At 35.7% G+C, this 14,370-nt stretch overlaps 1 protein-coding gene across 1 annotated transcript; it reads left to right on the forward strand.

Annotated features, from left to right (window-relative positions):
- The first annotated feature begins 9,002 nt into the window (after positions 1–9,002).
- Positions 9,003–13,132, forward strand: LOC116266101 (NEDD8-conjugating enzyme Ubc12). Its single transcript, XM_031647195.2, has 6 exons — positions 9,003–9,180; positions 10,620–10,730; positions 11,517–11,625; positions 11,866–11,944; positions 12,050–12,166; positions 12,735–13,132. Exons 2-6 carry the CDS (start codon positions 10,625–10,627, stop codon positions 12,870–12,872), a joined length of 549 nt encoding a protein of 182 aa, XP_031503055.1. The 5' UTR covers positions 9,003–9,180; positions 10,620–10,624; the 3' UTR covers positions 12,873–13,132.
- The last annotated feature ends 1,238 nt before the right edge of the window (positions 13,133–14,370 follow it).

The following is a 14,370-nucleotide window of genomic DNA, read 5'->3' on the forward strand; positions in this document are numbered from 1 at the left end:
AATGAAAAAAAAAATTACATTGAAAAAAAATATAATTTTTTAATTGTGCCATATATTTTTTGGATTAAAATTCAATTTGGCCCTACCCAGATCTAGAGGTTGGACTGTCGGCCCGCCCCTGAAGAAAATCCTGGCAGCAGGGGTGGAGCAAGACATTATTTTAGAATAGTCAAATAGTATTTCCTAAATTTATACGGGAGCCAAACAATATTTTTCAGAATTTTTACATAGGTCAAAGTAAATTTTTTTCTAAAACATTAGTATAATTTTTTTTTCCAAAAAAGGAGAGGGAGGACGATGGCCCCTGCCAAAAGAGGCCTGAGTCAAGCTTGAGTTGGGCCAGCTCGAACTCGAGTCAAATTCGAGCTCCGAGTCCAAGCTCTATTCATTTAACTTTTTTTTAGAGTATGTCATGTTCCTTTTTAACTCGACTAACTAAACTATTTTCTCATTATAACACAACATTTATTATGTAGTCCAGCTGAGTCGAGTTCTGACTCATTTAATATTTAAAGCATACATTTGAGTTCGAGTTGAGTTTTGATGAGCGTTGTACAGCGGTGCCTGATTTTGAAAAAATATAATGGGCTTATGTGACAGTGGATCAATGGAGTCTCGGCCACTGTCCAGCCCTTTTAAGAAAAAAAATTCTCGCTCCAACTCCTGCTCTATAGCACGGTGACTCTGACAACAGAGAGAAAGAGAGATATTTCTTTTTTACTTTCTAACTTCTTTCTTTGTGCCCTTGCTAAATTCATAACAAGATCCATATATCGATGAATATGTTTTGAAAGAAAGGGCTTTCTTTATTCATTGACGAGAATAGTTCACAATGGTGGTCAGTACTAATGATATATAATTCTTATTAGTCCTGACCTTTCTGATTCAAGTCAGGTCGAATGCAACAATGCGAAAAAATTACTCGTAACAATGATTTTCAAGTCAGGAGAAGGTAAAAGCCAATTTGTATTTTGGCTAATTAGGATATGATGATCACGACACCTCTCTTCTGAGTTGGGACTCACATTCCACAATTTCACATAAGAAGATCATTTCATTTCCAATTTAGTTGGAAGGGATCATGTGATCGGTGATGAGCACATTTGTGGGGGCGTTTGGTAACAGGAACATTGAGTTCTTTCTTTACAACACGGTGTTTGATGTCTGTGTCCCACAGATTGGGGTAAGATTGTTTCTATTACCAAATGTCTCTTACAAGCTATTTGGAAAACGAAACAATATATAATCATTTCATAAAACGTAGTTTAAAGATTGAGACTGATTTAAGAAACACCTTAAAAAGTATTTTATTAACTTTACTCCATTCTTTAGTGTGAATTCATAAAACAGTTACAAACTGTTCAATTTGCAAATGGGTCTAGAACAATGATGGAACCAGATATATTTGGCTGATAGATGTGCTTGAGTGCATTTTTTTTATATTAGTGTGTAAAAAATTTAAGGTCAATGAATAAATAAATAAGATAATTTTATTTGTTTGGGTGGGCAATTGCCCACACATGCCCACATATGTTTATGTCTCTGTATTGAAACCGATCCACTAGGGAGGCTGGTGACACGCCATGTGTCTGTGTGCCCAAATGCTCTCCACGTGGAGTTGTCTGGATCTATTGTTGGATTGTCTGCTAGAAAGGACATCAGACAGGGCCATGGACTCCTGTTGTTGCTTTTCAGATTTGGAAGCTTGGGATTTCAGATCTGGGAGCAGGATCCAAACGGGTCCAGTTCTGTCCAAGTATTGGATCTGCTGGATAACGACCTGAAGGATCTGAACTTAATATCGTTTGAATCTGTAGATAAACAGCACCAATTGCCGGTTTAACAACGTTAAAAAATGTGCAAATACATTACATATTTGGATTCAACCGGGTCTGGGGTACCTACCTGTTTGAATTTCGGATGCAAAGCTCAAAGATCTGGATCCAATCCTTTGTTTTTGTTTGTATGCTAATTAGAAAATAGAATAATTATATTTCAAGTGACCACAAGGTTAACAATAGGGCTGAACAATGAGCCGAGCCAATTCTAGCTTGACTCGAACTTGCTTGAAAAACTCGGTTCGTGCTCGACTTGTTTATAAACGAGTTGGGTTCGAGCTTATAAAGATACTCGAAACAATAAACAAGTTGAGTTCGAGTTTCATGAACTTGACTCGACTCGCAAACCGGTACTCTTTATAATATTGCCAAAACCGGTTTCACAAGTTACAAGTTAAATGAGTTACATAAGTTAACACTTACACGAGTTGAACTAGTTTATGCTTACACGAGTTAACGCTAAAAGAGTTGAGTTCGAGCTCGATTTTGTGTAGTCGAGTCGAGCTCAAGTTTGCTATAAGGAGTTCGAGCTCGAGCTTTTTGAGCCGAGTCGATCTCGAGCTGGCCAAGCTCGTGCTCGACTCGGCTTGTGTGCAGCCCTAGTTAACAATCCACCGCCTTAGGAAAAGGACTCAAATAGCTCCCATTTCTCCTGCCTCCAAGGTCTTTGCAGCAATCTCGAGGATGACTGATACAGTAATTATATTGAAGCACTACAAAAACATCAACTTTTACTCAAAATAAAGCGAAATAACCATAGTGGTCGTAATTTAAAGGTTAGGATCAAGTTGTAATTAGTGAAAATTCAGCTTACAATACGATTGATTCTAATAATTTCTTATTATTATACGTAAGTCTCCTCCTCGACCATATAAAACCCCTAAGTCAAAGCTCTCTATCTCTTCACATAGGCCACCAATAAATTAAAACTTAAACTGATAACCAACTTGTCTATTAGCCTATGCACCTCCCAGATATGCCAACATCTTAGGCTCTAATCCACAATAATTTGAAGTGATGCTTTTCTATTTTAAAGTTGTCTAGACTCCTTTGAGATTCTAACCTAATCAAAGTAGCACTTTCCTCTCCCAATTATTGGCGGAAACTTCAAAATTTAAGGCCTTCTTCTCCTTGTGTTAAGGTACAGAGTTGCGTCGATGCCTAGACTAAAGCCCGCGCTACCCACCACATTGGCATTAGTGGTTTGGTATTTACCAATTAAACGCACATGTTCGATACATACATCGACCTGCACACTTTGAGCTTATTAGTGTATATATATATATATATATATTACTAATTACTAAAATAATTTATAAAGTTTGATTAAATGTAGCAAGTTGGTCTGATTGTGATAGTACGTTGAGGATAGGAAGCAACATAGGGCATCGGTTCTCAATGACAAAAATGAATAGACAAAGTAGCAGGAAAAGGAAAAAGGGAAAAGGTGTGTCCTCCGTTTGAAGAAGAAGAGCTCATGAGGGCCATTGCCCATGGTCAGATGTGCCATGTTTGGATTCCTTCAGCTCAGTGGTGTCTCTTTTCTTTATGGGTTTCCCTGCGCATCCATGGCTTATGCACAAATGACAAGTTCGTTCATTATTCGGTTGCTATTTACAAATTCACTTCTGGTCGTAGCACTTTCAAAATATATTCATTTTTTCTTATGTTTATTCACTTTTGGTACTAGTACTTTAAAAATATATTAATTCTTTTTTTATGTTTACCTCGGTTGTTGTTTTTACACATGGGTAGTTTATTATGATATTTATTTGACAAGATTGTTTATGTTTATGGTCAATGGTTGCGACAATTGAAGGCGAACTGCCAATTTAAAACACTTTGGAAAACGAGGATGAACATGTCAATTTTAGATAATAATCACTTTTTTCTGAAATTCCGGGATCACCAATCATAGAGCACTTACGGCTGCCGAATCTAGAGTTGAATTGATAGCGTAAGAAGAGAAAATAATAATAATAAAAAAGTAATAATAATAATAATAAGTGCACGAAAAGATGAACTGTACGAAAGAGTCAGCGTGGAAAAGAGAGGACTGGATTCTGTTACAAACCAAAAGTTTACTTCTTATTTTAAAAGCTCCTAACTCTTTCCAAAATTCTTGAGTCCGGCTGCTCGGTTTTTGTAAGCAATGCGAGCTAGTGAAAGTGATTTTTTCAATTTATTTATTGACCAGTTGTAAAAAGAAAAAAAACTGCCTTCCTTTCCCTGACAAAAAAAATTTATTTTGATTTTTTTTTAATTTTAGCAGATCCACTTTTTAATTCAACAATGAATTTTTGCTAGGATCCACTTTATAACCTTTTTCAACTTAGAAGTTTAAATTTTAATTCTTTTTTTGTATTCTAGTAAATAATGAAAACCTAAGCTGAAAAAATCAGTAATTTGATGTGATTATAGATTTCAGCTGTCATAGATTTGAGAGTGGGTTGAATTTGAGATCCGTGGAGCTATGGTAGCTTGATAGACAACTAAGTGCTCCGTATAATCAAATCAGAACTAAGTCACTCGAACTCTTTTATTTTACTGCCTCACCTAAGTCACATCGAGTCGGGTGGGCACCAGACATGGGTGCAACTCCAACTCACACTCAAACCTAGTTAAAATGTCATATTACTAAATTGTTTTGATATTTTTTTGTGCAATACAATTATTCAAATATGTTATATATGTTAATAACTAAATTGTAATAATAATATATACATGCTTATTATGTTATATATATAATAAATTAAAAATAAATAATAATAATAAAATACCCTCATCGCACCTTCACACCTAAATTTTTTGAAATGTTCCGTTCCAACACCCACGCCCGCACCTGCATCCACATCCCACACTCCAGGTTGACCAACTCTCCTAAATCCATTGAAACAACGCATCTTTATTAACCATCCAATCTTTAAAGACAACCGATAAAATTGGAACTAAACCGTAGCCAGTCCCAATCAAATACGAACAACAAAAAAACAAAAGGCATGTTCCTGAAATTAAAAAAGTTGGTGACTACAGTAGAATTCCGAAGCAAATGTTGGTCCACCAAGATTATTCTGCACGCAGGGGTAGCCGACCCAGCGCAGAATAATATCACTCACCAGATAAGGACGAGTTTAAAGAGATCAGGCGCCCTTCTCTTTTGCGGTTCTAGAGAGAGAAACCATAGGTGTGCCTTTTTCTCCCCAGTTTTTCAGTGAGAGAAACCTGGGAGAGGGTGCCCTTTTTCAGGGTCTTTAGAGAGAGAAACTCAGGTGGTGCCCTTTTCTTCTCGATTTTTAGAAAGAGAAACCCAAGGAAAGGTGCCCTCTTCCCCTAAGTTTTTAGAGAGATAAACTTTGGGGGTGGCCTTTTTCTTTGGGACCCTTTTGAAGGCACAGTTGGTATTCTCTGAGATTCAAACATAGAGATCACATGAGCCCTAGGAAGAGCTAGAGAGAGAAAGTAAGGGAGGAAACTGATCTTGGGACTCTTCACTGATTGCTCCGTATCATGTGTCTGACGTATTTAAGATCCTCTCTTGTACACGACTGACGTGTTTTTTGAGGGAGTTCTGCGTGGAAGGACTCCGACGTGAGGGATTTTTTTTTCCCCTTTTTCTTTCAATTCTTTGAATAGAGACACTTCAACAAAACTTTTATCGCTGTAAAGGCGCCAATGAGAGACCTTGATGTTACACGAATGAAAGTACGTTGATGTTGTTTTAAAAATTTAACGGAAGTTTTTTCTTTTTAATTAGGGACTTCAAATCCTCTAATCATTTTTTTTTATTATGAAACACCTTTAAAAAAGTATTTGTATTAATTTTACTCCAATTTGTAGTGTGAAAAAAGTTAGTTCAATTTCAAATGGGTCTAAGGTCAGGGAGGAAGCCAAGGCAATGTTGGCATGGGCTTTGGTCCCACTTCAATTTTTTTTTTAAATTTATATATAAATTTTAGAAAATTTTACTTATTTTATATCAAAATTTAAAAAAATGATATTTCAGCCATAGTCAAAATTTAGAAACAGTCATCTCATAAAAAATTTCTGGCTTCAATCCTACGTTGGCAAAATTGAATTTGACACAATAATATGAATAGTTAACAGTACCGCTAGCAGCTTGGCATGTCCCTGAATCTTATCATCAAGGATGCTCCATATCCTCACTGGATCTCAAATTATATAAAAAAAAATAAGGTTACAGATCGCCATCTTAGAGAGAGAGAATTAAATACAAATTGAAAACTAGATATTGTGCATTGGTTTACTTAATCCAGTTTTGTGAAAACTGTTTAAAAACAAAAAAAAATTAATGAGGTTTAGAGACCTGGTTTGTGATAACATGGAGGTTTAAGTTTTTAAATCTAAATACCTCCATAAAATGTTACGTTTCCTTACAATATCATGCAAATGTTTTATTATATGATTTGCATATTTTATTCACACCTGTGTAGCTATGCTTGGACTGAAGCTTAGCTAGCTCTTGCGTGTTAGATCTGTCAACAGATCTAATTTGAATCAGACTTATGTTTTATATTTAGATATGAAAGTCTAATACCATATCCTAATATGCACCTGCGTTCACAATCAAAATCTAATCCGTGTCTAATTTTTAAATTTATAAGAATATGAGTTAAATTGAGTCCAACCACATTAAGAGCCCACTTTCAAATTGCATGAATACTTTTGAAACAAAATTTGATCTGAATATGAATACTATCCTATGTCACTTTTTAAATCCAAAACATCATAAAAAATTGGATGCTATTTTTTTTTTCATATCCAATTTTTTACAAGAAGTCCAACTAATGCAAATCAGGAAAGGGTAATGTACCACATCCAAATGTGTCTCATCTCTCAACGTGCAGAGAATTTGCACTATATATATATATATATATATATATATATATATATATATATATATGAATGGCTACTTTGTTGTTATTAAGAGTTGCTAAGCTTGCCTGATAAATAGTTAAGAGAAAAATAAAAAAAATTGTAAATTAATATTAGATTATAAAAATGTTCATTTTTTTCATTGGTTTTCTTTAGTTATCGTCATAATACCCTAAACAACCAGAGTTAACAATCACTTAATTAAGTTATATATATATATATATATATATATATATATATATATATTACAATTATGTTCACATTTTTTATCTAATTTCCATTTTAAACCATTGATGAGGCACATATATGTTTTAAGAAAATAAGTATAGGACAAAGGAACTCTCCCTCTTACTCTATGTCATATCTGTAAAGCATGTACTTTTTGAGTACATATTTACTTGGGAATGTAAACCTCCGTGCACGCTTATTGTGCTCCATTATTAAAGATAAGCCCTTAAACGTGTTTTTCAATAAGAAAAATACGGTTTTAGAATATATGGTTTTATACTGTATGAAACTAAAAAAAAAAAAAGCCGTGTCGGCAAAAAAAAATTTCAATATAGAAACTTCGGGTTGTGCGTCACATCAACATGTCCTGTGCCACCTCAGCTTATCGGATAGACATTCGACTACAGTTTGCTTTAAATACAGAATTTCACGCGTTAAAATCCTCAAGATATTTTTGTTCAACTTTTATTTTTTTTCTTTATTGATTTTTTAATTATTAAAATTATTACTTATAGAGGTACAAGTGGATGTGATGTCCGGGTTTGCTTTAAATAATGATTTTCACGCGTTAAAATCCTCAAGATATTTTGTTCCACTTTTAATTTTTTTTTCTTTATTTATTCTTTAATTATTAAAATTATTACTTATAGAGGTACAAGTGGATGTGATGTCCGATTCTTGGCGGACTTGAGTCCAACTCACGATCCGGGTACAGCTTGCACCAACTGGAATCCACGGCCGTTCCCGAATCCCGACAGTACATGTCTGGATCCCGCGGGATCCAGATTGCAGATCCAAGTTGCGCTTTTTCTTTTTCTCCTCATAAAACCAACGGCACACGCGGTATTGTCGGTACACGACAGGTCCCTCCTGGTCGTATCGCTTTTTAAATATAAACTCGTTAAAAATAATCATTAATTGCTTTTAGACAATAAAAATAGAAAGTGCTGATACAACAACATTTAACTGTTTTTACAGGAGAAAAATCCACCTACAAATCTAAATTTGAACTAGTTAAATTAGATACTCAATTAATAATCAAATTCAGATATGGTATAAGATTGTTGTTATCTGTATCAAAGTCAATAGTTGAATCTAATAACAAAACAGTTAAATACAATATTCAAGTTCCATCTATTCTTAAATACTCCTCTTTCTACAGTTATTATAGTGAACACTAAAAACGGGGGTAAAAATTAATTAAAAATGTAACACTTAAAGGTAAATAAGTCGTTCATAAAATAAAAAAAAACCCTGAAAGCATAGTTCAAATTATAGTCACAAAAAACATTTTTAAAAAAATGTGAAAAAACGATGAATTAAACGGTTATTTAAAACTTAAAAAACATGTTTTTTAAACATTAAAAAACGTTTTTAACATTTTTTTCGTGTTTTTTTTTTTTACTTTTTTAATGCCAAATAGTTTTCTTTATTTCATTTTTCATTTTTCATTTGTTGCAAATCTACATGTTTTTGTTATTAATGTCTAAACTTATTTTATTCCCCCCAAACTTTTAGTTTTTTAAAACTTTTTAAAAATTTATCACATTTATTATTTTTTTAAACTTATTTTATTCCCCCAAATTTTTAGTTTTTTAAAACTTTTTAAAAATTTATCACATTTATTATTTTTTTTCCAAGCTGGTCATATTGTACCAAAAAAAACTTCGTCATTTATTGGATGCAGGTCTACACTTATGAAGGAAAGAGATTTACAAGCAAGGTGAAGCATTGTGGAGATTTCACGAACACAATTCTTTACTTTTAAAACAAGATAAAAGATTTACACTATAAAAAGTAAGATCTATGTGCAAGTTGACAATTAATGACAAAGCAATTCTTAACCGTAAAGATGAAACTTCGGCTGTAAAAAAAAAAAAAAAAAAGAGGATTAATTTGTAAATAAAGTTTTTAATAAAACAGGATTATGGGTATTGGATTAATTGCGGGTTCAGTACTCAATGAGGGACCGGACCCGAGACGAGCCGCTATTTGGGTGGGTCATCCTGGTGGTAAACAGAGAGGGTATAAAAGGCCCACGATCCGCATGGCCTGAACGGGAGAGAGAGAGAGCTGTAAAGCTTGTAGGGGAAGCGTCGCGTTGGAGGAGAGGAAGACAGGGGAAGCCCTAACCCAACGCTAAGTTAGAGAGATAAAAGGGGCAAAAAATTCCGGCCGATTGATTCATAAACCGATCGCTCTTTCGCCGTAAAATACGATTGTAAATTTCATTCCTTTCTTCTTCCGCTCTTGTTTTATTTCTTATCTCTCGATTTTTGTTTTCTCTTCCTTTGTTACGTCTTATTTCTTCCTCTTCCGTGTCGCTTGGTTGTCTGATTTTTCTTCATCTGGCTTCCTTTTGCTTTCTAAACTTGTTTGGTGCCGCATAATTTTTTTTTTCCAGTTTTTTTTCTCCTTTCTGCCCGGGGGGTGGGGAGGATTACTGCTTAAGTTGTTTGTGTGAAGGGGATAGTAGTAGAGAACAGCGAAGAGGTTCTTTTGCATCTTTGGTAAGGGTCCTCCCGGTTTTTTAGAGTTGGGTGGCCCTTGATTTCCGTGTCAAGGTTTTTTTGGGGCTTCAAGAAGCTCTGTTTTAGGTTCTCAGAAAGTTTTTTTTTTTTTTTTTTTCTTCCTTTCTTTCTTTGAGTGTATGGCTTGAATTTTATGGGGTCCTTTGGTGGACTGTGTCGTTGATTTGCTTTGTTGGTGGTGTATCTTCTTTCATGCATGGTTGAATTAGAATTTGAAAGAGCTACAGAACTGGAAGGATCTTAATGATGATTGAATCGGACTATGTCCTGCTTAAAATTGCCTATGGATGAAGGGGCTTCTTGTTTTGAACTTTTGGATTGTTGGTGGTGCTGTTGGCGATATTCTTCCTTTTACTTTTTGGAGGGACTGGGATGGCGTGGTCCACGCCTGTTTTTCTATATGGTATACTGATTTGGTGGAACCTAATCACAGTGGACGCTATTCGATGAAATTTCCATACTGAGTTTAGTTTTTCGTAGAACATAAATATGTTTAGGTGCCATGTTTTGATGTCCTCAATCTTCCGCTGTTTCGAGTTCATTGACACTATCCACATGCCAACCTTGGTTTCATTCTCATATAATTTCAAGGGAGCTCTAGTCATGGTTTAAAATTTAGGAGTTTTATCTTTTGCATATCCATTGTATAAAGTTGAACGATCTGGACACTGGCCTGACCCCCTTTCAACAGTGAAGTACATATAAAAGAGAGAGAGAGAGAGAGAGAGAGAGAGAGAGAGAGGTTTCCCCAAAAATAAAGATATTAACGATGTTTTGATGCTAAAATAACAGGCAAGCTACTGGAAACACAGAGCTGCCATGAAAGCTAGTTTAAACTTACTTCAGTTGGTCACATTATGGGCATCCTGAACTCCTCATGATAAAGTAAAAGAGCATTCATAGTGCCGAAATTGCATTGTTTGTGTAAACTGTAAATATTTCTAGCATTCTGTCTTTAGCATGTTCGGCCAAATTGAATCTTTCATCATATTCGATTGAATTGTATCAGGCGTTTGTTTTACTGCCTCCACTGTTTTTTTTTATACTGTTCTTTATTCTATGTTCTCTGTGTGTTATATTTTCTGATATTTTATCGTTGATGAATGACTCTGGGAAACTGAATATGTAGGTAAAATGATTAAGCTTTTCAAAGTAAAGGAGAAACAAAGAGAAGCTGCCGAGAATGCCAATGGCAGGCCAATTAAGAAGCAAACGGCTGGGGAGTTACGGCTTCATAAAGGTTTCTACTTTCAATGAACATACTGATGCTCACAATGTTTAATACTGTTTTTCAGTAGTTGATATAGAAAATAAATGGGCTGTTGTTTTGGAGTAGGTAGACGGCATGGCTGTTTCTCTGCAAAATGATTGCTGGTTTTGTCTTTAACTTCGATACTCAATATATCTAGTTAGGAGACGATGGTAAGCTACCATATTGAATAAGGTGCGATAGAGCTAAAAAACGAGCGGTGGAGTTCTTTACCTGTTAGAAGTAAACCTTTTTAGATACACATGCTTTACTTGGATTGGATAGGCTAAACATGAGCTTATGCAGCAAACTAATATGCTGTCCTATGGATATGCTAGCAGCCTTCTAAAACTTTGGTGTAAAAGCTGTATTGCCATTTGCCTGATATTGGTTTCAGATGTTTCAGCATGCTGCCATCTGTTTACATTGTTGAACTCTTCGGTATCCTGTTGCCTGTGTTTATTGTTAATGATCAAGGGGCTGGGTGACATCTCTGTTTCTTTTTTAGGTTGTGATATCATATGTAGCTTTTGGACGTCTCATTTCCCTCCCATGGATTACAGTTGAGTCATGAAATAAAATTTGAACAAGATGAGCCTTGGAATTTTGCAATTATACAGATAGATATATCTGAGCTTTATGTTAAGCAAATATTAATTATTTCTTCCTGAATATTGCGACTCTCAAAATATTTTGATAGGTGCATCTGAGTTTATATTTTTGCAAATATTTGTTTTCTTTGGAAGATTTCTTATCGCTTGACTTTGCAATGTGCAGATATTAGTGAGCTTAACCTGCCAAAAACGACTAGTATATCATTTCCCAATGGGAAGGATGATTTGATGAACTTTGAGATCAGCATCAGGCCTGATGAGGGATATTATCAGTAAGATATATTATCTGCCTTATCAATTTCATGTGACTTGCATCCGTTCAAATCTCTATCATCTTCTGTCAGTTTGTTAGTACTAGAGTATGAATATTCTCTGCAAAATCCAATCCTTCCATAAACTCCATAAACGGACCATGTATATTTGAACATGCTGAACTAGCTAAAACTTCCATCTGATGCACCAGTAAGTTTCTCTTAAGGTGATGTATGTGTGACATTAAGTTTGTGTGCCAGAGGTGGTACATTTTTGTTTACTTTTCAGGTTTCTCCAATATATCCACACGAGGCGCCAAAAGTCAAATGTAGAACTAAGGTACTTTTCTTGACTATTGATGCAACACTTTTGTTATGTTTTTTGTTTGTCAAGCATATTCTTAGCTTATAAGTTATAACAGTATCATTCTCAAAATATTTGCAGGTTTACCATCCAAATATTGACCTAGAGGGAAATGTGTGCCTCAACATACTGCGTGAAGATTGGAAACCAGTTCTTAATATAAATACAATAATTTATGGCCTGAACCATCTTTTCACGGTAATTTTAGTCCTCTATTTTTTCCATCAGCTGAGAATTTGTTTTGTGTTTACAAGTGTTGCCTTCTGGACCTCTGGTTGTGTTAAACTATTTTATTCCTGTTTCCTGTGATTATAATTTTGCAAGTTTTTAAAATGCCACTTGTATTTGTGAACTTTAGTCATAGTGTTTGTGGTGTGTTCATGACGCTTGAGTGGCAGCATTATTTTTAGCCTACGCTTGTTGTTGGTGCAGATGAAACTAATCTTTTCATATTACCATTACAGTGATCTTGACAGGTCTTCACCGCTGAACTGAGGAAGTTTGAAATCTTGTTTCCCCTGTTTCTTGCTTATTAACGATGAAGCACTGTTTAGATGGGCTAACTGGCTTTGGGATCTGCTTGATAATTGTTTTCTTGTTTGCCAAGCAGCTGTTGCTCTGAAAGTTTCTAATTTTTCATGTTTTAATGTGTGCATTTTGCTGCATGGATATCAGTCTGTTATCTCGTTCTTTATTCTGAATTACCTTCAAAATTCTGTAGAGGGTGATCTGAACCGTTGCCACTGTTTTTTTTTTTTGCATGCAGCAACCCAATCATGAAGATCCCTTGAACCACGACGCTGCTGTTGTTCTGAGAGACAATCCTAGGCTATTCGAAGCAAATGTAAGAAGGGCCATGGCAGGCGGTTATGTAGGCCAAACCTTCTTCCCGAGGTGCATATAGTGTGCTTGTTGGTGCTCTTGGCCCCTATAGATCTTCGGCTACTCCTTTCCATCTTGTGGGGTGCTTTCCTGCTTGTGCGTCCAGTTCGAGAACTGCTGAATCTGATGCCTCCATACATAAAAAAAAGCCCATAATGGGTCTTCGGGCACTCGTGCATTTCAAACTGATTTGTGACACATCGTGCGGACGGTGTTTGTCTCCTTTGTTTGGTGTATAACTGGGATGATCTTTATGGTCTATTTTTATTCATCGATTCAGTCTGTGCTGTGTTTCCTCTTTTCATCATCTTTTCTGGTCCCCTCGTGTATTTACGGATTCCAACGACCTAAATGATTTTTGACTGTGAGCTGAAAATCATTTTCACACCCACACATCTTGTTTGTATCAGGAACTGGACAAATTGATCAATGTAGATAAGCTGGCTTATCAGGACAGGAAATCCAGTTCTTAGTCTATTGTTAGGCAGTGCATTGTCCTTGCTGTTGTTGAGTGTAAGCAGGTTAATTCTCATACTAAGGCAGCTCTGCTGATTGCTAGGTGGGGAAGTGTATCTGCACTAGTATAACAGGTGGTTGTTGGTGGTATTTCATTTTTAGAAGGCCGCTTACTTGACTGTCACATGAAACCAACCATTGTTTCTTGCAAACTCATCATGAATCTGGACTAAGAGAGCTGATTAGTCGTCTGAAGTCTGCATTTTCCCGACACTTGAAAATAACGTTTTTGCAATTTTGAGACTTAAGTTTTCTATCACATCTAGCTATTCAGCTGCAATCCGCAGGTCTAAAAGGTACATGGGACAGCATGATCGGGCGTTCTTCTTCAGCAGATTTCCGTTTTGATTTTCCCTTCAAACTTCGCGATCCATCTCGTCCTACGTATAAAATCTGCTTCACACAAAATGCTCGCATGTAATATATGAATGTGCAAGTTATGTAACTCATCCAAGTTCAATCGATGACTTAAAAATTGTTTTCGTAACCAAGCCATCAATTGATGTTTGATTGCACAGATAAGTGGATTTTTCCAGAGGAAGGTTTTCAATCGCCGAGAAGTAATCAAACAAGGTGAGCAAATTGTCAACGTGAATCACTACATCTCCAAAACGGTGAAAATTTTTCTTCTCGTCAGAGTTGCACTTCTTCGCCCAGCTTCTCAAATTAAAATCAAGTTGGTCAAATGTTTTTAGTATGAAGAGTTGCTCCTCTCTAATGTACTGAAAAAAAAAAATTCTCCGCTTGGCTTCTGTGCAGCTTCTGAAATCATTTGTTCCAAATGATCCAGATGTACTCAAATCCAAAGCACGTTGGTTCCAATTTGAACTTGGTCTCACTAATTAACAATCGGTAACTCCAAAAACGCATTTCCATTCCTTGGTAGTGGTTGTGAGCTGGAGAAAATGGGTAGGAATGGATGCATTAATATCCTATCCACGATTTGCCACAGAAATAGTTTGTTCCAACCTCCAAAATAGACAGGGATGGTGCTCGAGCCAGAC

This window comes from Nymphaea colorata, chromosome 12 (assembly GCF_008831285.2).
Source record: "Nymphaea colorata isolate Beijing-Zhang1983 chromosome 12, ASM883128v2, whole genome shotgun sequence".
Taxonomy (NCBI): domain Eukaryota; kingdom Viridiplantae; phylum Streptophyta; class Magnoliopsida; order Nymphaeales; family Nymphaeaceae; genus Nymphaea; species Nymphaea colorata.